The sequence below is a fragment of the Kwoniella shandongensis genome, chromosome 11 (genome assembly GCF_008629635.2).
Source record: "Kwoniella shandongensis chromosome 11, complete sequence".
NCBI lineage: Eukaryota > Fungi > Basidiomycota > Tremellomycetes > Tremellales > Cryptococcaceae > Kwoniella > Kwoniella shandongensis.
In genome coordinates, this window is record NC_089297.1 from 94,950 (window position 1) to 116,297 (window position 21,348).

Here is a 21,348-nt window from a genome sequence, read left to right on the forward strand (position 1 = left end):
CAGAGTCGTAATGATTTGTCTTTTTCGCATCCGATATAATGACTTGAGGCGTACAAATAGATCCGGCACCCATGCATACATGATGATAATGACATGTATCGTCTGTGATCAATAGTTGGTTGGGAGGGCTGAATGAGTTTTCCGTGTCAGCTCTCCTTCTCTTTCGAACAGTCTAGGATGTAAGATCCACTAACCTGGTTCTGGACCCAGTGTACCTGTTTCTATCCCCTTTCTCAATCTTATCGAATCGATGTACCAATCTTTGTAGTCCAACCAAGCTTCCACTTTTTTCCTATGTTCTGGTCGACTCGAGATCGGATCTTCACCTACAAACGTGACGAGGTACATTAATAATCATCAGTACAACCACGGATCGATACGCTTCACCAATGACAGAAACGGATAACAAAGCGAACGAGTGACTGGCAGGCAGGCAGGCTGACTCACCGGGGAATACACATCCTATAGAATCACAATTCTCACGAAGTCTAGGTAACCATACTAATCTCTTACCGGATCGAGAATCGACGATCGAGTTACCATCGTAGAAATAGTTCATGAATATATCGCCTGTCAGTTCTTTTGGTAGATTGCGGAAATGTGACTATCGCAGGGCAGACGAGGTGCAAGGTGTGTCAGCGGTCCTTCCAATGCTCGATACCAGATCCATCCAGATGTGTTTTGTTACACGCCGTGGTAGAGTGGCAAGGCAGAGGGAGACTCACCTGCCTTTTCTCCTCTTGCCAATGGATATATAACCACTGATAAGTGCCATCCAGGCCTCCATCCTTATAATGTCCTCTAAACTCTGGCATAGGTTCCAACCTCTCCTTCCATTCATTCTCATATTTCATCAAATATCTCCTCCATCTCTTCTTCCCACCTCCACCAATATGATCGTGTTCACCGACCGGATTAGGATGAGCCTTGTACCAACTTGCCAGATCGGGTGGGAACCATACCCCTTTCCCTGGCGGAGGATGACCTTGTATCACCGAGACATCGTATTCTACACCAGCTGGGGTGAACGATGGTTTATCAAGGAGTTTGGTCGCAGGGGTAGTTAATGCTCGGATCACGTGCGGTGGGAGAGGTGCCGGTGGACTATCTCCCTTCGGACGAAGATGGTCGGAAAGTGTCAATACCCCGGCGAGGGAGGATGAACGAGCCACGGTGTAAGGTGCCATGCCGTCAAATGTCAAGATGTTGATTCGAGGATCACCGACCACGAAATGAGAGTATTCTCCTTCACCTGGAAACGTGATGGATTCATCTTCAGCTTTTCCCCCTTCACTATTCGGCATGGCATCTGACGAAACGTTCCGACTACCGAACACTGGATGTCGTGAAAGTTAGTGCACTCACCGACCGAATCGACCGGCGCACCCATCTCATCCCACGCATCAAAGTTTTGGAAATACTCATATCGCATGAAACGATCCAACGTCTCTGGCGAGTTTCGGAAAAACGTCATATGACCTCGCATGAAGATGAGTCGATCTCCTCCTTTCTCTTCGCTAGGTTCGGTGGGCGCGATAACGTCGTAGCCGTTCCGTGCGAGGTCGTATGGGACTGTACGAGAGGGCGAGGGGGGTCAGTAAGATCATAATCCTTCGAGCAACGGTGAGCGATTGACGAGCCACTTACACGTCTGTGATATACTACAGAATGACGGTTCAATATCAGTGAGGTACACATCTTACGTATAGCTTGGGTATCACTCACTCGCCGATGAAGATATCCAGATCGCAATATCCCCAATAAGCAGTCTCCGGCTTTATATACTCCTTGAACACCCATCCTCTTAAAATAGGGTAAACTGCTTGGATGTTCTGCTCTCGCAAAAATATCGACAAGAGTCGCCTTAGCAAGGTCTGTCCTGTCTCGTCACATTCACATGGAGCTCGACGACTAGGCAGCAACGAGTCGAAGCTGTACCAGACCACGAAGGAATACCAATGCTTACCTTTAACTTGCCCTGATTAATCATATCGCCCAACATTAGTTTACCCTGTTGACGCGTACATCCTCCCCATCTCTTGCAGAAGAAGTCGACATGTTTCTTCCAGACTGCGAAGGAAGTCCACAAGATCAACTTTGGGACAATAAGGGCAAACGGGGTTTATCTCGTACGACATGGGAGTATTGGTACGTACATTTCTGTTCGGAGAGACAGACGTGCTATGTCAAGGTGACGATTGATAGTCAGCTCCATCCATACAGTACTCTCACAAGCGAACGGCTTCCCTTGAATTGGCAGCGGAAGGGACAGGTGAGAAGTTTGTCATACGACCCACCTTTACATTCGTCATACCCTCTGTCCATTGTCCAATCTTATCCTTACTACATCCTCTCCTCTGAATCAAGACCAACTCCAAAGCATGCGGTTGTCTCCCCACGCTCTCGAAGAAGTACGGAGCGAAGTTAGGGAAGTTATCTCCGCTCCATAATGCTACTAGAGTGATCAAGGGCGGTTTGGGATCTTCGAAGTGGATATCGAATCGAGGAGCGAGGGTGGGTGAGGAGTAATGGTTGTATAGCCCATAGGTGAGGAGACCGATAAAGATGAGTGGGAACAAGGTACGTAGTCGGGATCGAGGATAGGTCAGTAACATGTTGACTACCCACTCCTTGCAAAGTGGAGAATCAAGTATCACATGTATCACTCTAGTTGAGAATGTACAGTGTTGTCAAGACCTCCAACAAGTGGTGTCCCAGCCCGAGTCATGTCTGATGGGTCAATGTTGTTAATTATGGTTTTCCCATCTACGGGTTGCAATCTATTTCCACATGCGTGCCTGAGTGAATGTCACCGAGCACGGGGCGCGTGTGAGCGATCAACCGCGTCTGACGGAGGCATCTCAGCGACCGATCACAAAAAGTTGGTTGCATGCATATTTGTATTGTACAAGGTGTATTATGCAAACACATAGTATGCATAAATACTCGATTCTGAGACTCAGCGAGAAAGACAAGAGACATGCATCAACTTGTATTCAACTTTGTATTTACTTCTATCACGCAGACACCTTTGCATTTCCGTACAACCATAAACCATAGTTCCCCTTCTGCCTCAGAGCGGTCACTTTCCTTATGGACACCTACATATACGTGTCTTCAGGCAACCTGAGACCGTCATGAATTCCGGCACCCTGTCACAGCGCGTCAGTGCACCCCTTCGAAGAGAGAAACCCGTATGACCCTCACCATCAGTCGACCTCCGTCAACGGTCAACATGGCGCCGTCAAGGAATCCACCAGCTTTACTACTGAGCATGAGAACTGGTCCTACAATCTCCTCGGGTCGACCAGGACGGCCTGTGTTCAGCAAATCAGCTACGACTTCTCTTCCATGGTAGCTGCCGCCGAGTTTTACTTACCGACGGTAGATCGTTTGCCAGCCTTAAAGGCTTGTTCACCGAGCGAATACTCGTGGCCTTCACCACCGGTATCGCTCTTCCCTGTCATCTCGGAAGGGAAGATACCTGGACAAATGGTGTTGACTCGGATCTTCAGCCTGCGCGAGAAGTCAGCAAGCGGGCCTACTAATTTGCAATATACACGCACGGGTGAAGACGACCGGCCAGAAGGGTGCTGAGGTGGATAGCTAGAGTCGAAATAATCAGTAAGCATGCTCTGAATTAGGCGCAATACAATACTTAACGTACTTGCAGCCTAATCACCGACTTGGAACATCAGCTTCTCCCCTTACGCGAGTCAAGTAAAATCAAACAAGTTGACCCACCTTGGACGCCCCATAGCTGACACTTCCCATCGCACTGAATTCCCGAACATGAACATGAACATCTGCTACTAACTACGAACACACGAGGCTCTGACTCACCGCTGGTTCGCCAAACCCGCAATGGACGAAATGACGACAACGCTAGGTTCATCAGACTTTCGGAGAAGAGGGACCAAAGCAGCGGTCATGAAGTAGACACCTGGATAGAAGTCAGGGTGTGTTTTACACTTTCGTACAAGCGCAATACTGACCATTGACGTTGACTGCACATCAGGTCTTGTCAGTAAATGTGGATAGAAACGTAGTAGGTGGAAAGGCTTACTGGTGTTGGTATAGTTGAAGTCGTCGCTGGTGACATGAGTGATACATTAGCGAGTGGATAAGTACTTTGAAAGATGGTGAGACTCACTCCTCAGCACCGTCCCACAAGAGCTTCTCGACCTCGTCGGCTGTTCAGACATCCAAAATCAACACCGGTCCCGTCTTTTATTCGATGCCACGACTAACGGTTGTTGTGGTCCTTGATTTGGGTCCTCCAACCTTTCATCACACCAGCACAGTTGATCAACACGTCGATCTAGATCACCAATCATATCAGCCAAGTACCGCTGAGAGTGATGGTCTGTCCGCTAACCTTGGACTCTTTGGCGCTGATCGCGTCGGCAATCGCTTTGCATCCGGATTTGGTCGACACGTCTCCCTGAAGACTTTAAGAAGGTCAGTTTGGAATTAGCAACTCAACCCTATCAGGTGTCGGACAAATGATGCTGAACGCACGCGATGATATCTCCTCCAATCTCCTTGGCAGTTCCGTCCAGAACTTCCTTCCTCCTACCTGTTATATAGACCTTGGCACCGTTGGCTACGAAACCAGCGGTGATGGCTAGGATTCAGAAGAACGCGGTGTGTGAGTGAATGAGTGACATTGTCTGGCCCAAGGACATTATTGTGTCACTGACCTTTACCGATACCGGATCCACCACCTGTGACAACCACAATCTACAACACATTGTGCAAAGGTCAGAAAGTTGTATGGCAAAACGTTAACAGAAGACCGACCGACCGACCTAACCTACCTTTCCCTTGACGCCAAAGACGTCTTCAATCTTGAAACTTGGGGTGGACATTGTGCCTTGTTTTACTGTTTCCTGTTTCCTGTTTCTGCTCGAGTTCTGTTCTGTCGAGAATGATTACTATCTATAGCTTTCGATAAGGACGCGCGCAATGATGTATAGATGTGAGACGATGATATATACAATGTCAACTCAAGACAAAGGCTGTATTGGAGCTGTCTCCCTCAGCACTAGTACTCGTACTCGTACATCATCATTCCAGGAAGACGTTATCAGAGCCTATTCGGCATAACCCGGCCCGACATCAAAGGTTTGTCACGTGACCGAAGAAGTAGCTGTCAACTTTATGCTCTCAACTCTCAATACCTCGTCCAAACCCTCTCTGATGCTGAAGAGATAGGTATACTCCGTCCTTGACTTTGGCGTAGTACTTCCTCACCACCAAATAAAGATCGAGGAGAGGAACGGTGATTCGACTTACGGTGACGTATGGATGAACATATCCTATCGTTCTCGTAGTGCGGCGTTTGACTTTTGACTTTGCCTCCACCTCCACCTGCCTCCATCATCATCATCATCATCATTAAAGTTCTGACACCGTTTCCTTTCGTTCTCTGCGAGATCGTATAGTTTGAGTGAGACAGGAATGTATTTACGTGCAGCGTGAGTGCGTGTGTGGGTGGAGGCGTGACATGTGGATGAATGGATCGAAAGGTATATAAGGAAGAAGAGAAACTCATCGGTCGCGGTTCACGCAAAATCACTGTAATTATTGAATATATCTTACAAGGATAACAGCTTATCCCCGATAATTTACTGAGAATGGCCGCCAAGACAGATTACAAGTTCCAAGGATGGGCAGGAGATGCGCCCGATTCGATCGAGGGGAAATTGAAATGGATCGATTATGAGCCCAAAGAATTTGCAGAGGACGACGTCGATAGTGAGTGGTGGCAGTGACAGTGACGGTGACAGTGACGGTGATCGTGGCGTTTTTGTTACCTGGACTGATCATCCTGCTTGCAACACAGTCAAAATCCTTTATTGTGGTATTTGCGCCTCGGACATTTCTACCCTTTCAGAAGGATGGATGCCAATGAAGGACAACTGGCCTCAAGTTGTTGGCCACGAGATCGTCGGGGAGATCGTCCGTGTTGGGTCCAACGTGAAGAATGGGTTGAAGGTTGGGGATGTCGCTGGAGTAGGAGCACAGTGCGATTCGTGCTTGAAATGCAAGTACTGTGATGATCGTGAGTCGGGTCGTCCATTCTATCCCCCCTGCGCTGTTCACAAAGACGTCAAGTCGATCTTGGACGCAGGCCTGTTCGCTGATGATGATACACGTGTGCTACCTTAGACAAGGAAAACTACTGTCATGGAGGAATGACCCAAACCTACAATGACAAATTCCATCGAACATCCCCCGGTTCCAAATCATGGGGCGGCTACGCAAACTATTGGCGTGGTCCATCCCATTTCGTTTTCGCCATTCCTTCCCAAGTCGATCCTGCTCAAGCTGCTCCGTTACTCTGTGGTGGAGCGACGGTCTATTCACCATTGAAGCAGTATGGGGCGGGTGTTACGGCTAAAGAGGTGGGGATCATTGGCATTGGCGGATTGGGTCATTTCGCAGTTCTGTTCGCGAAAGCCCTCGGAGCAAGAGTCACAGCTATTAGTCATAGCGATCATAAGAAGGAAGACGCGATCAAGCTTGGCGCAGAGGATTTCTTGATCACTGGTGAAAACGTCCCGGACGCAATCAAGGGAAGAGAGAGATCTCTCGATTTGCTCTTGTGTACTTCGAGTGAGTATAACCTAAACCAATTACTTTGCCTTGTGAACTAGCAGACTTACTAATCATTAAATGATGGGTTGGTTGTAGACGCCCCGGATATGCCAATGGACGCTTATCTCAGTCTCCTCAAACCGGGCGGCAACTTTGTTCTTGTCGGTGTTCCAGAAACTGGAAAACTACCCGACATTTCCCCTTTTACCATCATCATGAGTAAGTCAGACATCAAACATCCACCCCGTTTCATAAGACAGGTGGTGGGATCGATATTGATTGATTTTACGTGCGCGTAGACAACGTCCACATTGGTGGTTCTGCCATTGGGTCCCCCGATACCATCCGTGAGATGCTCGACCTCGTCGCGGAGAAGAATATCCAGCCTTGGATCTCCAAGTACCCCTTGAGTAAAGTCAACGAAGCAGTACCTGCTATGGTGGCAGGGAAGGCGAGGTACAGGTTCGTCCTCGTCAACGAGGAGAACGGAGGTAAGATGTAAATCAAGGAGAGTATTAGTTCACGGCTCAGGTCTCGGACAGCAGACAGACATTAGAAAGTAAATTTGTAGCGATAAAGATGCACGAGCTGGTACAAATTCTGAGATTCGATCGGGACATTGCTCACACAAATACATGCTCTAAATCATGCTGTGGTCGTTCTCGTATTACTCATGCCTATGCTCCCCCCTCAACCACGCTACAATCTCAACCAGGTCTCCCGCTCATGCCTCCACAGATACATCTACTCCTTCCCCAATGCTCGGCGGTTCTGTGAATTAATCAAAATATCAGTTCCACCCATATATGCAAATCCACAAGTTCCGCCCGCACTCACCTTCCAATTCAAGTACCCGTCTTTCTCCTCATCGCCAGCCGCTTTCCTACTCAATCTCATCCTTCGAGCCGGTTCATCACCTTCGGGATGGGCGTCCTGTAAGCCGAGAGATATCAGCTCTCATTATCTCTCGTGTCTTGATCGTCGTCATCGTGCGACTCACCAATCCAGCTGCCAGACGTCGTCGTTTCATACCTCCCTCAATCTCGGGTAACCACGACTTTAATGATCGCAACAGGTACATCTCCCTCACACCTTTATCTCGAAGCCATAAAATGAAGTCGTGTAGCTGCCAAGATAAAATGAGCCGTCAGTCATTTCCACGTACGATTTAAGACAAGTTTCCGTTCTGAGGGTGTTGCCCAACTCACTTGTTCAGGAGAATCATAACAACCCCATTCGCCAGCTTTCAGTCTTCCCTCACCCTCCTCTTTCTCCCTTCTCTCTTCTACAACTTCCTTCTCCACTTCCTCCTCGATCACAGCGCTGGCCGCACTTCTCAATAGCTCCTCTTCCTCCTCATCCACACCTTGGATATACAATCTCCCCGTGCCCCATGTGATCTTCCCTCCTTCCCCTACCAACGGTGCACTTCCCAGTCCGTCCATCCACCAAATCTTGTTCCCGAACCTGTCCACTCCTAACGGTCTCGAACGAAGGGTGTACATCCATCTTCTGAAATCGTAATCCAGATTCCGGAGTTTGACAACAATCACCTCTTCTTCGTCGGAAAGTCGTTTCTTCTCCGCGGCGATGTGTTTTCCCTCGGCTTTTCGTAATCGTGCTTCTTCACGTTCTTTCGCAGCCTTCTCATTTCGAAGCGCTTCTTCCGCTTCTCGCTCTTGAGCCTTCTCCTTCATTGCTCTTCGTCGAGAAGCAGCAGTATGGTTTAAGCCATGTTCGGAAGATTCGCCATCCTCCTCGACATCCGATAGGTCTTCAAGTGCGGGCGTGTCTTCAAGCTCGTCTCGTTCGGTGTTGGGAGCGGTGCCATTGACATGTGCTCCGTTGATGGAAGGGTTAGGTGATCCCGCTCGTTCTTCTTTGATCGCAGAAGTGTCCATAGAAACGTCACCATCGGCATCTTCCTCCTTTGGCTTCTCCTTCGGCTCAAGTGCTTCCCTCTCAGCTTGTCTACAACAATGGCAGCTATCGAGTCAGCACTCCGAACTGCAGACTTGTCATCATTATCGATCAAACTTACATTCTTCGCCAGTCCCTCTTCACCTCGACCTGATCCTTCCTTACTTCCGTCAAAGCGGCACTGGACTCCTCCATGTACTCTCTCACCGCCTCTGTCTGCGCAACCAGCTCTATCAGAAAGCTGATGATATCTAGTTTGTGTGTGTGATGCAGTGACGAATATCGCTTGTCGGGTTTTGAAGGTATCAGACCCGAGACTGTGGAGTTGGAGGAAGGTCCGGTCGACCAGGTCGGTCGGGTAGGAGCAGGTTTGTCTTCGAAAGTGAGATGGAGGACATTATCGAGGTAATGCGGTAGAGTTTCCAGTGTCGCTCTCTCCCATAAACATCCTACCAAAGCTCCTTCCCAACCTTTTCGACCATCTCTTGCACCTAACTCCTTTGCCTTCCATGATTCTGCCAGAGGAGCGGCCACGGGACTCAACGTCTCGGTCGTAGCGCCTTTCTTGCCCTCCCAGTAGTCCGTGTCGTTGTCCGGTTGTCTCCCCCACGCAGACAGCGGCTTAACGGGCTCACGTCCGTCAGCAAGGTCGGCTATGAGTGAATTGAGCAGAGTCGCATGGATTTCGGTCATGAGTGGAGCGGGTCCGGAGTTATCGTTGTGGTAAAGGGATTTCTCGAAATCGTCGATTGTGAAAGGTGACAAGCCGAGCGGTTTTCTGACACAGTCAGCCACAATTTCTCCAATCTTAGACTCACCCCATCACGTTCAGGAAACTCCATGACATTAGGAACTGTTCGAACTGATCTCCAAATGGCAGAGTCTTGCTTGGCACAGGGCGAACCTCGAGCTTGCCGGCAGCGCGATCTCTCTCCTCCTGCCATTCAACCAGCAGGTCTTTTACACAAGTGTCAGCTCTTGATACTCCAACATCAATCGAGGACTTCGGTTCACTCACCTTCTGCAGGATATTTCAATGTCTTCTTCTTCTTCTTTTCCTCTTCCTCCTTCTCTCTCTCCCGTTCCCTCTCCTTCTCTTCCTTTTCTCTCTGTTTCTCCTCTTCTCGCTGCTTCCTTTCCTCATCCTTCTTCTGCTTCTTCGTCTTTGGCTTCTCCTCCTCGACTTCCGGTTCGGGCGGGTTGTTCAATCCCAACCTCTCTTCCCTCTCCCGCTTTCTCTTATCCATTTGTCTCTCCTTGTATCGCGCGATTCCTTCTCGGATCTCGGCGGTCATCTCGGATGGAATCCCATACCGTTGTGCGACGGAGGGCTTCACAAGCCAAGGGGAGTAGACGGCGGTATCCCGAACGACACAATCACGGATGAAACGTTTCAGCATAGCTCGAGAGAAGTTTATTCGATCTCGACTGCGTGTATCGTATGTATAGTCAGCAAGGTGATATAGTGAGCACTTTGTTGTTTGAACTCACCTGATCTTATCTGCTTGTACCTCCATGGTACTGGCTTGCCATTTCTCCCCCACGCCATCGTCCTCCTCCTCATCATGACCGTTGCTCATCCCGTTCGCACTCGCATATTCCGCTGCTATTCCTTCTGCTGCGCCTTCCTCTATCAGCCGGACATTGTAGAAGTATCTCATCGGGTCGTCCTTCTCGTTGACTTCTTCAATAGGCAAAGTGAGATCGGTCGCGAAGGGGTGGTAAACGGGGGCAGTGGGTCGGAAGGGAGAGGAGCTGTTGGCAGTGAGGGATCGAGGTGGGAATGTCTTGACTATTCGAGCGAGATATTTATCGCCATCCACATCGACGAACACCTCTGTGATTGAAACATCAGCGCTGGCTCAGCTCAACCTGTGATTGAGAAGACAGGGGTGATCGACTCACTCTCTTCGTCGAAGAAACGATTGTGGAACCGTTCATAAATCTTGTCCGCCAAAGTATCCAGCTTTCCTTCGATTTCTGCGGCCAAGTCAGCAATAAGCTAAGCCAAAAGGGTGGATAGCTGATGCACTCACGGAACTGAACGGCACTCAAGACCGCCTTCTTCAGCTGTCGAGGGAAACGTGAATGCAGTTGCCTGACTTCCTTTTGCTCGGATTGAACAGCTGAAAAGTAGCTGAGAGATGATTTTCCGGACACTACGCAGGCAGGAAAGATTAGCTTGACGTCCTGTCAACAAAGATCAAAGTACAGCTGACATACCTTCACACTGGAATAATGATTGCGAGTAGAATGCTCTTCTCAGGCAAAATGACCTTTACACGTATATTAGTACTTCAGTATAGACTTGACAGACAATGGGCATCGAAAACTCACTCGTAGTCCGTAAATATCTCTCCTGTTTCTGGGAGGTACCAACACTCCCTATCGTGTATTCTCCACGCCACGATGGGTACACCATTCTCTGTCTTCGCATCGCCGTTCACATTGACCAGGGGCTCAGCTGTCCCATTCTCCCCATCTCCGTTCACATTCACCGTCGAAGTGGCGGTAGCCGTCAATGGGCCCACGGTCTGGGCAGTCCTTCCTCCCATTGATTTCCTACCGCCTTTCGCGACGATTCCGCCACCGAAATCACCTCGAAAGACAGAGAGAAGCTTGTCCAATTGTTCTTCATCGTCTTTGCCATCAGGCGGTATTAACGAAGAGAGATCTTCGACGGTAGGCGGAGTCGCTTTGCCCTTGGATGGGGAGGATGGAGTGGATGATTCGGCAGTTGCGGTAGGAGGCTGTTGTTGGTTGGGGATCGGTTGGAGAACGGTGGATAATGAAGGGAGGGGAGTAAGAAGGACGGGTTTCCGTTTGAGAAGTGGCATTCTGTCGAGATGTGCTCAGAATAATCCAATTAGAGAGAGAAAGTCATGCACTCAGCGACCAACGTCGGGTGGATGTCGTGCTGACGTGGTTTTCACTCTCGTTCCTATTCGATTGGAGGGAGCTTTTGTTCCAGGAGGACAGTACGTCTTTTCGAAGCCGTGACAACAATCAGTCTGTCTACTCCTCGTTCCTCTGCCTATGCTTGTCGAAAGAGCCACAGTATTCGATTCCAAGTGGTTCAGAGTCCTAGAACGGTTAGAAGGACGAAGTGGTATGAGACACGCGGTGGATGCTGCGTGAGGAGTTGAAGAGAAGGAGTAAACAGCGTTTACGATTAATTTGAGGGGAGGAGGGCGAGATGCACGCGTCGAACCGAACGAATAGGGTGCGAGGGAGTCGCCGGAAGGTGGAGGGAGACGGGGTTTCAGATGAAGAGATAAAGATGGTGAGATGAGGAGTGGTTTGTCTAAGGGAATGTACAGATCACAAGGAGCGAAAGTGTTGGAGACGGGATGGGGGATGATTGACGGTTGCTTGAACCGAGGGGGGTGAAGTGGTACCAACTACGGAAATCTGGGAACTGGAATCTTGCGACGAGCGGGGGTGGCACATCTCATAACGGGCAATCAGATCCACTAACGTGAGTTGCCTCCGGACGATGATATCTCACTTCACACGGAAGTGTGCTCCTTTCAACGGTAGTATGAGTCAGAAGGATTACCATAGAATCACTCTCCCGATTCATGCATGCATACGGGTCGTCAATGATCAGATTACGCGTGATGGAGCACTCGTGGAGATGATATAAATGTTGACAATCGAGAGGACATTAACTTATTTATTGACCGAAAAAGCGCGTCACATTGTACACAATCAAGTCAATAAACGTGGTATGTGCCACATCATCTTATAAATCCGAAACCCCGATCATTACTCACTCTCTCGTGCACTATCGATACTGCTATCTACCAGTTATCCCATTCCCTTTGTTGTTCCATTCACCATTCAGTTCACCTCTTTCAGCTCGACCTATTGATTGTCTCTTTCAATCGTATCCTACACAAGAACAGCTCGAACATTCGACGAGCAGAGAACCTCAAGTAGAAGGAATCATCAATCACTGGTCAAATACGACGAGATCAAAGGTGAGTAATCCCTCATAGTCTTCCCACCCTCCCTCCACCTGACCCTTCCACCTTCATATCTTACCCATCACCCATCGACAACCCTCCCCAATCGACAACGAATTCTACCCCAATTCCTCCCGTATCTAACCGGCATCCTCCTCTTTTTCGAACGACCTCGCCTCGCTGCTCTCTACTCGGACGTCCACCTACTCCTGTCGCGACCATCCTTCTCATCACTCTTTCAATCCGCAATCGCTTCCTCATCCGCTCATTCGCCTACATCGCCCTGCATCTCTACTATCCATATTACCATCACTCTACTCCAACGGCCTGTATACAATAACCACCCCCCACAAAAACAATACACTGACGGCTAGTCCTCGATATCAAAACCCCGCTTTATCATCCTTTATTGAAAACGATCCACAATGTCCGACGCTGCAGCTCCCACATCTAGCAAACGACCTGCTTCCCCTTCTCCTACACCGGAGACCCAAGCGAAGAGAGCCAAGCCTGACGGAGAAGTCACCGCAGAGGCAGGAAGCGAAGACGTCAAGTCGAACACCGTGGAAAAGGGTGAAGTTACGGAGAAGAAGGAGAACGGATCAGAGAATAAGGAGGAGTCTGCCAAGAAGATGGATGTCGATGCCGATGGGTGAGTGAGGTTGCGGTCACTCTGCTGGACAAAGATAAGGAGGGATTGAAGAGGGTGCGATGGCTCCTCGAGGACAAAGGGGTCGTTCCTTTGTCTTCGGCTGGTCCTACCTTCCCATTTGGGCCTCCCTTCGGCTAATTCTTCTCGCCTGTATGAAGCGTAGCTGACAGTTCTTGCTGCAGTGCTGCCGATGCTGGCCCCTCATCTTCCCTCCCTCCCGTCCCCCCTCCCCCTGCCAAGTCTGAATCCACTCCACAACAAATTTCCATGAGATCCTTGATCGTCACCCAGGATGCCAGTATCATCATCGGACGAGGAGGTGCCCACGTTAACGAGATCAGGGTACGTCTGATCGATCTTACCGTTCCTTATGCTGCCTCCGCTGACATACTGCTTCGCGATATAGGAGAAATCAAGTGCCCGAGTTACCGTTTCCGAATCCATTCCTGGTAACCCTGAACGAATCCTCAACGTTTCCGGTCCTCTCGATGCCGTCGCCAAGGTGAGATATACTCAGATTACTGTATTCGACATTTGCTGACATCACACTAGGCATTCGGTCTTATTGTTCGACGAATCAACGACGAACCGTTCGACGTCGCTTCCGTTCCCGGCTCTCGTGCCGTCACCATCAAATTCATCATTCCCAACTCCCGTATGGGCAGCGTGTGAGTTGGGCGTAGTCTAGCGAAGAACCTTGTAGAGGCTGACTGTTTCTGCAGCATCGGCAAGGGCGGCTCCAAGATCAAGGAGATCCAGGAGGCGAGCGGTGCTAGATTAAATGCCAGCGAAGCGATGCTTCCTGGTTCTACCGAGGTATGTTGAAACTGCAATTTCGTGGCGACATATAACTGACACTTCTTTGCAGCGTGTCCTTTCCGTTTCCGGTGTCGCCGACGCCGTCCACATTGCTGTTTACTATATCGGTACCATTCTCCTCGAGTACCAAGAACGTAACCCCGGCTCCTCTTCCGGCTCTTACCGACAGGTCGGCGCTCGTGGTGGTCCCGGTGCACCTGCTGGCGGTCCCGGCGCCCCTCCTCACATCAGCCCCAACGCTCCCCCTCCCCCTGGAATGCAAACGCAACAGATCTTCATCCCCAACGCTCTCGTCGGTGCTAGTTAGTGGACCGTGTGCACGTATACGAGATTGCTGTACTGATCATCGTTCCCTGCTTAGTCATCGGAAAGGGTGGTGCGAAGATCAACGAGATCCGAGCTCAATCCCAATGTCAAATCCGAGTCACTGATCCCGGAACATCTGCTCCTGGAACACCTGCCAACCCCGACGAACGACTCGTCACCATCACCGGATTCCCCAACAACATCAACATGGCCGTGTCATTGTTGTATGCCCGTGTCGAGCAGGAACGTACCAAGATGTTGGAGCAGAACTTGGGTGGTTCCGGTGGTCCTGGTGGGTTGTAGTAGTAGATCTGTGTGTGTCACAATATGGAAGAGTAAAAGAATAAAGGTTGTGAATTTACGACATCTGGGGGATGAATCCTCTATTCGATATCGAGATGAAATCACTATATGACGTGGGTGCGGGTGCGCTTAACAGTCGCAGGTGGAATCAAGAATCTTCATAGCATTAAGTTTGCCGGTACAATGTGAGAAATTAGATGTCTTCCTGCCATGAGCCAGGCGGACCCGACGCCGAGAGCTACTTCCCCTTGGCTCTTCGTTTCAGTGATTCTTTGCGATCTCTCTCTTCCTTCAGATACTCTTCAAGTCCCAAGAACCGTATTTCTGCCGTACATCCTCCTTTTGGTTCAGGGAACCTGACCAACAATCGTCTCAGCTTCCTCTCTACTTCATCTTGCATGTCTTTGACTTTCTCTGCATCTCTCGTTATCCCATATTTGTGAAACAACAATACACCAATGTTGACCAATGTGATCCTTTCGAACCCCGCTCGACAGACAGATGCAAGTGCGAGGAGATGATGCGCGACTCGTTGTGAAGGTGTTCGAGTATCGTTGGTCGTCAATGGTTTGGAGATGGGCGTTTTGGGAGAGGAAGGGGAAAGAAAGACGATATGTAAAGTTGGTATGACGTTGCTCCGATTGAGCGAGGGGAGGAGAGTAGGTAGGGACGTATGGAGTGGATAAGCCGGTTGGAAAGGTAATCGTCGAGCGTCTTCGAGATGATTCTCGACGGTGTTGTCCCGCTTTCGCTTGAGACCTCCCTCCTCTTCATCCTCGTCTTCATCTTCAACTATCCATTCCTCTTGATTGTTCAACATCGCATCCTCCCCTACTCTTCCTATCCTAAGCACCAACTCCTGTCCCCCTAATAGATCCTTCCTCCCCCAGACATCGTCTATACGTCCAAAACTGTCCACTTCCAGTATCACCCTGTCCGCTCTGATCTTCTTCAGTACGGGACAATACGGTTCTTCCCCCCTGTGGTGAGTCAGATGAGTATACCAACTTGCATATCTCCCAGAAGGAAGGGTGAACCTCACGCTCCGTAACGACGACGAAGATGGGAAATCTATGTGATTGAAAACATTACAATCCCCTGGTGAATGTGATCCGACAAATTCGATAGTTGTCGTATATGAGAATGCTTCAGATTTGAAATTGGACGGTATTGGAACGGGATTTGGGAAATGGTAGAATGGTGAGATCGAAGTTGGGTTGTTGGCACGAGGCGATTTGAGATCGATAGTGCAATGACGGTAGAATAGGGGGAAGATCAATGGGTGGAATTGGGGTGATGTACGAAGTAGGACAAGTAAGCTCGAGGTGGGGAGGAAAGAGCACAGAGTGGGGAAGATGTCGGGATGGACGAGGGCGGGGTGAGGACCGGGTGCTCGAGGTGGGGAAGGAGGTAGAGCGGGCATTTGGTTTGACGAGATTGGGTGAAATGATGAGATGTCGGCAGACATGGTGTAGATTTGAATCGTCCAAGCGGTCGAAGCGCAGAAGTGGTCGTTGGGAAGGACGGTTGCTTCAGTTCGAGATTCGTCTCAGGCGTGTGTTTGATGCGATATGCTTCCTTCTTTTCCTTGGCGAGGGCTACAGATGAAAGGAAGAGGTGAATAGCAATCTCGTCGCTGTGACTGAGTATCTAAGCATCGTTGATGATGGATGTGACTCGAATGATTGTTTCAATGCGACGCAACGCTACTTTGACTCGAGAGTCTGTTTGGTTCGAGCTCGAGTGGCAAAATCACGCGCACATAAATCCACCTCGGAACCAGTTATCGCACTCGGCATCGTGCTACATTCTCATATACAAAACACTATCCAACCTATGACTCGAATCCAACGCCTACAGTATATTCAACATGCTTGTCTAGCATCTCGGTCAAGTCTGCTTCTCCGTCACCTTCTCAGTGGCGACTCTTCACCTCTTTCAGGGCATGAGCTTGGGCCTGTTTGATAAAGTGTTCCTTCTCTCCATCGTGGTCTGAACAAGTGGCAGTGACAACGCAAATATATTAGGTAGGGCTCGACCAGATATGAAAGAACGAGTAGTCGTACTTACACCAATACAACTTGTGATCGACAACGAGCTGATTGACGCAGGCCACAATCTGTGCCTCGAGCTCCTTTCCGCTCGGAGAACCTTTTTTACCGTGCATTCTGGCCAGAGCCCGATGGGCTGCTTCGACTCCGAGTGCGTGGGGTGTGACACTACCGGGTTTGGCTGCAATTGTGGTCAGTAACATAAGTCTGCTTCAATTTCATAGTGAAGGTACACTAGGAGACACTCACAACCGCCCATCTTCACCTATTAATATGAGTATCTGTTTGTCTGTTTGGTTGTTTGTTTGTGCGCGATCGTTTGACTGTTACACTTTAGGTGACAGTTGTCGTTGATGTAAAATGAGGGGTCTTGATCTTGTCTTGATCAATGACTGTTCTTATAGTCAGTCTTCTTGCTAGACGTCATTCGGCTATCCGGTCGATGAGGCTATTCCCCCGTTTTGTTGTCACGTTTCACAGCGCCCCCTTCGAAGTGGCTATGTCATCCAATCAAACAAAGGACTGTCCCTTTGTTGAGTGATGATCGAGAATAGCTGCGCCTGCGCCTGCGCCGAAGTCGGAACGGTTATTTCCTCCCTGCTGACACGTATATTCGATGCACGAGTCAATCATCAAGCTACATCTATTGTCCTCGTATACGTAAAGAAATGAGACGACCTACATGAGTTGGGTCAGGACTTTCAGAACGCCCTCTTTACGCCAGACTCTAGCATCTTTCACCAAAGTGTCCTCCTTGATAATTCACTGACATGAACCTCCGCTTCTTTGATAAACAGTCCTTTACCGTGCTCGTGGTCCAAAGTTGATTTCCGCGAGTTTATCGACGAACAATACTGTAACCGATTCTTACCCACAGTGATGAATGGTACTGGGACTAGTGACAGAAGTCGAGGCTCACACCGCCCACTCGTGTATCGCTAAATGTGTTCACATGACCTTACGCTGCATTGCATCTACATCTGCCATCCTCATATAGAACTACATCATCAACCTGTACGATTAGTGGCCCGAGCCTACAATATCAATTGAAATGCTTGTTGAGCACCCCATTTCAATCCCTCTTCCCCCTCTCAGAGGTGCTTCTTCGTCTCGTTGATAGCATGAGCTTGAGCTTGTTTGACAAAGTACTCCTTCTCGTGGTTGTCGGCTAAGTGGTGTTGTACACAAATGAGTCAGCGACAAAACAGCGCAGAACATCAACAGAAGTTTATAGTGCGAATAGATAGCTAACAGGGGCTATTTGTCAAAACCCGACGTGTCCGTGTTCACCAAGTTTGGCGAGGATGAGCGAGCGCAAAGATATAGATGGGTTAAGGGCGAATTAAAGGTTAAGGTTACGAAGAAAGAGCGCGCTCGTCACTCACACCAATACAACTTGTGTTCAACGATGAGCTGATTGACACAAGCCGCTGCTTGTGCGTCAATCTCCTGCCTGCTCATATTCCCCTTCTGCCCGCTGAACATGACATTGCGAATTCTGGAGACTGCTCGATGGGCCGCTTCGACTCCAAGTGCTTGGGGTGTGATACTACCTGGTTTGGCTGGGGAAGTGTGTCGGGTCAATAATGGAAGAGATGATCTTGGGGTGATACAGGTACCCTAGGTGACACAAACTCACAACCGCCCATCTTGATTTGACCTGTGAGTATGTGTATCTGGCTTGTGAGAGTTGCACCGTTGCGTGATACAACAGATGTTAACGTTGAGTAGATGAGTAGTGGTTGAACATCGTCAATGGCTGTTCTCTTATAGTCTCCTCCTTGATCTATCCAGTGACTCGATCGGCAGGCTATTAATAATCAACTTCAGACGGCCCCCCGGGGTGGCTATGTAACTAGACAATCAAAGGGGTGCCTCCTTGTCGACGATCGAGACCGCTGCGCCCTAACTGTGTGTGGACTGTACCGTTACGGGCAGTAAAGACCGGGGCCGCACACAGCCCAGGCACATCACTCGAGCTAATCACACCCATGAGTAGGTCGATGGGACAGCCCACTCGTCATCAGTAAGGACATAGGTCATCAGGAGAGATCCTTTCACGACACTGTCCAGCACAGACAATCCCCTCATTCACTTGCATAATGCATAATCTCCTCAAGTTTAGATAACCTAATCGTAGGTAGATTAGTTGTCGGCCATGACCCAAGGCTATGAGAACAAGTCAGCGCATTCCGTCTTGATCAGTACAGGAGTCGACTTACCCAAGCAATGGGCTGCAATTGCAAGAGAAGATTCATATCCTAGTCAGTTACTAGTCCGCTAATCACACGATGTCAGACCCACCTCGTAGTCGCTGAGCTCCTCCTCGGCGAACCAAAGGCCAATTTCCTTGGTGGCAGAGTCAAAGGCATCCTATAGACCTTGTCAGCTGATTGTCTTCATGAAAGAGATCACGGAATTGGCAAGCTGAACCTACCGAAGCGTGGATGAGGTTTCGACCGACAGAGACGGCGTATTGACCTCGGACACTTCCGGGGTCAGCGTCCTGAGGGTTGGTAGCGCCTACGATTCGTCGCTGTGTACGTATACTTGTCAACTGACTTCGATCACGCCTGCTTTTGCGAGATGATGGAAGGGCAACTCACACCCTGACGGATGACATCCTTGCCCTCCCAAACCCTACATTGAATCAGCCACTGAACGTCTTGTGTAACAGCTTTAAAGCCGCACTCACATGGCAACAACGGGAGTACCAGAGGTGATGTACTTGACCAAAGAGCCGTAGAAGGGTCTGGCGGAGAGGTCGGAGTAGTGCTCCTTGGCAAGCGCAGGAGAGGGAGTGAGGGACTTGATGCTACGAGAAATGGGATGTCAGCATCGTGGGAGCCAGTCAGAGGTGAGCAGAGGCAGAGCCGGTTCGAAGATGTATCACGAAGGGGATGGGAGACGGGGGAACGGGTCAAGGGTATGTCGGGACTAGGACTCACGCAACAAGCTTGTAACCTCGCTCTGCGCAATTCAAATTACGTCAGCCTATCTCTCACCACCTGCTGCGAGGTCGTTCACATACCCTCGAAACGAGAGACGATCTGCAAAGGTGGTGGTCTGTCAGCGATGCATGAACCTGGTTCTAGCGGACCATTCAGCTCACCTTGCCAACGAGCTGCCTAGAGACACCGTCAGGCTTGATCTACAATTCGGTGAATTTGAGTGATCAGCTGCTACATACTCGCCATGAAAGATTTCGTGTGTCAGGAGTCGACTTACCATGACGAAAGATCGCTCGGTAGCGGTACCCTTCTCGCCAGCAATGGTCTTGGCACCCTCGAGGAGGACGGGGGAACGAGTAGCTATCATGCGAGATCAGCTCCATGATCTATAACGTTCGTATGCAATAGTGATAGAGGAGAACGGTACCACTTACACTCGTAGATGGCATAAGCAGCCACGGCAGAACCGACGGCGAGACCAGCACCGAGGTTAGACCTCTGAGCAGCTCTAGCGGGGACGGTAGAGAAGGCTCGGGCTATGAGAACAGGCGGTATATCAGCATTGCATACGCCGATGAGATGAGAACATTGTTTGCCAGTATTATCTTGTGGGTGCAGGCGTGGAATGGGGAGTTGAACGAAAAGACTTACCAGAAGAGCGCGAAGCGGTTCGGAGACCTATGTGTGTTACACCGGATACTGTCAGCTATGTACATGGGACAGAGGGTAGAGAAATCAGCTCACCTTGTCGGAGAGTGTTGGCGAACATTGTAGTTTGCGTTAGAGACGTGAGTCGGTTGAATGCAAGAACAAGAAATAGGAGAGAGATGTAAAGTTAAGGATCCAGACAGGGATTGTGTTTCGCTTTGGGGTCCTCGAGCGCATTGCATTTCGGGATTCCGTTCGGTCTAAGCCGGGTTTGTTCATCCATCAACAAACATCGCAATCCGAGCACCATCAGAGATCTATTGTGCATGGTCGTTCGAGGGAGATAGTGTCAAGTCGATGAGTAGTCCCTCGTCTTCGTCATCGTCCTTCGACTCGCTGTTCTCAGAGCATGATGATGCGACGACACCAACTGCTGCAAAGAGGGAATGTCCACTTGTACCTGGATTGTGGGTCTTCCCTTCCCTCCTTCCAGATGACATAGCGAGTGAGTCTTCACATACGGTACACCAATATGTCGATCTCATTCTGATGCGAAGCATATTTTGCAGGAGAGACGTTGCATGCGGTAGGGGAAGATGATCTTTTCTCAGGTGGAAATCGAGATCAAGTGATGCTCTTCGAAGCTCCAGAGTCGACTTTGACGTCAAGACCGAGCAGCCTACCGACTTATATCAATTCTCTTATCCGCGTTCTCGAGGAATCATTAAAGTGTCGAATCCCAATCGAAGCGCATCGAGTGGTATTTCACCAATCTTTGGCAAGACAGGTGATACTGAATCTTTATCCGCCTGGACAAGGGATATCACCTCATGTCGACCTACCCAACCGTTATGCCGACGGTATATTAGGCTGTTCGCTCATCGGAGGATGTGTGATGCGTCTCACCAAAGGCGAAGAAGTGCATCAGGTATATATGCCGCCTAGGACGGTGTACGTCTTCACGGGCGAGGCGAGGTGGGAGTGGAAACATGGGATAGAGGGGAAGTATGACGATCTGGTGGAACGCCTGGCAGGTGGTCAAGCGGAGACGTTGTTGAGGGACTTGAGAGTGAGCGTCACGTTCAGATGGATGAAAGAGGGAGCAGATTTGTTGTCTTGATGTCTTG

At 49.6% G+C, this 21,348-nt stretch overlaps 10 protein-coding genes across 10 annotated transcripts; 3 read left to right on the top strand and 7 right to left on the bottom strand.

Moving 5' to 3' along the window:
• Positions 1–108: 108 nt before the first annotated feature.
• Positions 109–2,615, bottom strand: CI109_105928 (uncharacterized protein; the record flags this gene model as incomplete). Its single annotated transcript, XM_065967750.1, has 10 exons — positions 109–128; positions 195–326; positions 448–604; positions 726–1,309; positions 1,366–1,572; positions 1,648–1,661; positions 1,726–1,832; positions 1,967–2,070; positions 2,157–2,181; positions 2,298–2,615. 10 exons carry the CDS (start codon positions 2,613–2,615, stop codon positions 109–111), a joined length of 1,668 nt encoding a protein of 555 aa, XP_065823822.1.
• Positions 2,616–3,101: 486 nt separating this feature from the next.
• Positions 3,102–4,871, bottom strand: CI109_105929 (uncharacterized protein; the record flags this gene model as incomplete). The annotated part of the gene is made up of 14 exons (XM_065967751.1): positions 3,102–3,152; positions 3,208–3,317; positions 3,380–3,516; positions 3,567–3,606; positions 3,741–3,778; positions 3,844–3,943; positions 3,996–4,007; positions 4,067–4,092; positions 4,154–4,193; positions 4,252–4,321; positions 4,379–4,451; positions 4,522–4,627; positions 4,704–4,743; positions 4,821–4,871. The coding sequence occupies 14 exons, from the start codon at positions 4,869–4,871 to the stop codon at positions 3,102–3,104; spliced, it is 894 nt and encodes a 297-aa protein (XP_065823823.1).
• Positions 4,872–5,639: 768 nt separating this feature from the next.
• Positions 5,640–7,105, top strand: CI109_105930 (uncharacterized protein; the record flags this gene model as incomplete). The annotated part of the gene is made up of 5 exons (XM_032007760.1): positions 5,640–5,760; positions 5,849–6,067; positions 6,175–6,621; positions 6,700–6,822; positions 6,903–7,105. The coding sequence occupies 5 exons, from the start codon at positions 5,640–5,642 to the stop codon at positions 7,103–7,105; spliced, it is 1,113 nt and encodes a 370-aa protein (XP_031857928.1).
• A 242-nt stretch (positions 7,106–7,347) lies between these two features.
• On the bottom strand, positions 7,348–11,360 carry CI109_105931 (uncharacterized protein; the record flags this gene model as incomplete). The annotated part of the gene is made up of 12 exons (XM_065967752.1): positions 7,348–7,374; positions 7,441–7,536; positions 7,604–7,729; positions 7,812–8,574; positions 8,645–9,301; positions 9,369–9,480; positions 9,542–9,951; positions 10,015–10,360; positions 10,429–10,503; positions 10,560–10,682; positions 10,747–10,799; positions 10,861–11,360. The coding sequence occupies 12 exons, from the start codon at positions 11,358–11,360 to the stop codon at positions 7,348–7,350; spliced, it is 3,288 nt and encodes a 1,095-aa protein (XP_065823824.1).
• Positions 11,361–12,916: 1,556 nt separating this feature from the next.
• Positions 12,917–14,571, top strand: CI109_105932 (uncharacterized protein; the record flags this gene model as incomplete). The annotated part of the gene is made up of 7 exons (XM_032007758.2): positions 12,917–13,143; positions 13,326–13,485; positions 13,550–13,645; positions 13,696–13,811; positions 13,866–13,959; positions 14,012–14,264; positions 14,324–14,571. 7 exons carry the CDS (start codon positions 12,917–12,919, stop codon positions 14,569–14,571), a joined length of 1,194 nt encoding a protein of 397 aa, XP_031857926.2.
• A 238-nt stretch (positions 14,572–14,809) lies between these two features.
• On the bottom strand, positions 14,810–15,994 carry CI109_105933 (uncharacterized protein; the record flags this gene model as incomplete). The annotated part of the gene is made up of 1 exon (XM_032007757.2): positions 14,810–15,994. One exon carries the CDS (start codon positions 15,992–15,994, stop codon positions 14,810–14,812), a length of 1,185 nt encoding a protein of 394 aa, XP_031857925.2.
• Positions 15,995–16,486: 492 nt separating this feature from the next.
• CI109_105934 (uncharacterized protein) lies at positions 16,487–16,881 on the bottom strand (the record flags this gene model as incomplete). The annotated part of the gene is made up of 3 exons (XM_032007756.1): positions 16,487–16,563; positions 16,642–16,803; positions 16,872–16,881. 3 exons carry the CDS (start codon positions 16,879–16,881, stop codon positions 16,487–16,489), a joined length of 249 nt encoding a protein of 82 aa, XP_031857924.1.
• Positions 16,882–17,713: 832 nt separating this feature from the next.
• Positions 17,714–18,271, bottom strand: CI109_105935 (uncharacterized protein; the record flags this gene model as incomplete). The annotated part of the gene is made up of 3 exons (XM_032007755.1): positions 17,714–17,790; positions 18,008–18,184; positions 18,262–18,271. The coding sequence occupies 3 exons, from the start codon at positions 18,269–18,271 to the stop codon at positions 17,714–17,716; spliced, it is 264 nt and encodes an 87-aa protein (XP_031857923.1).
• Positions 18,272–18,767: 496 nt separating this feature from the next.
• On the bottom strand, positions 18,768–20,342 carry CI109_105936 (uncharacterized protein; the record flags this gene model as incomplete). The annotated part of the gene is made up of 13 exons (XM_032007754.1): positions 18,768–18,791; positions 18,845–18,856; positions 18,927–18,995; positions 19,060–19,158; positions 19,229–19,262; positions 19,318–19,437; positions 19,571–19,592; positions 19,654–19,672; positions 19,735–19,773; positions 19,851–19,933; positions 20,008–20,109; positions 20,225–20,251; positions 20,318–20,342. The coding sequence occupies 13 exons, from the start codon at positions 20,340–20,342 to the stop codon at positions 18,768–18,770; spliced, it is 675 nt and encodes a 224-aa protein (XP_031857922.1).
• Positions 20,343–20,578: 236 nt separating this feature from the next.
• Positions 20,579–21,341, top strand: CI109_105937 (uncharacterized protein; the record flags this gene model as incomplete). The annotated part of the gene is made up of 2 exons (XM_032007753.1): positions 20,579–20,726; positions 20,791–21,341. 2 exons carry the CDS (start codon positions 20,579–20,581, stop codon positions 21,339–21,341), a joined length of 699 nt encoding a protein of 232 aa, XP_031857921.1.
• Between the last annotated feature and the right edge of the window lie 7 nt (positions 21,342–21,348).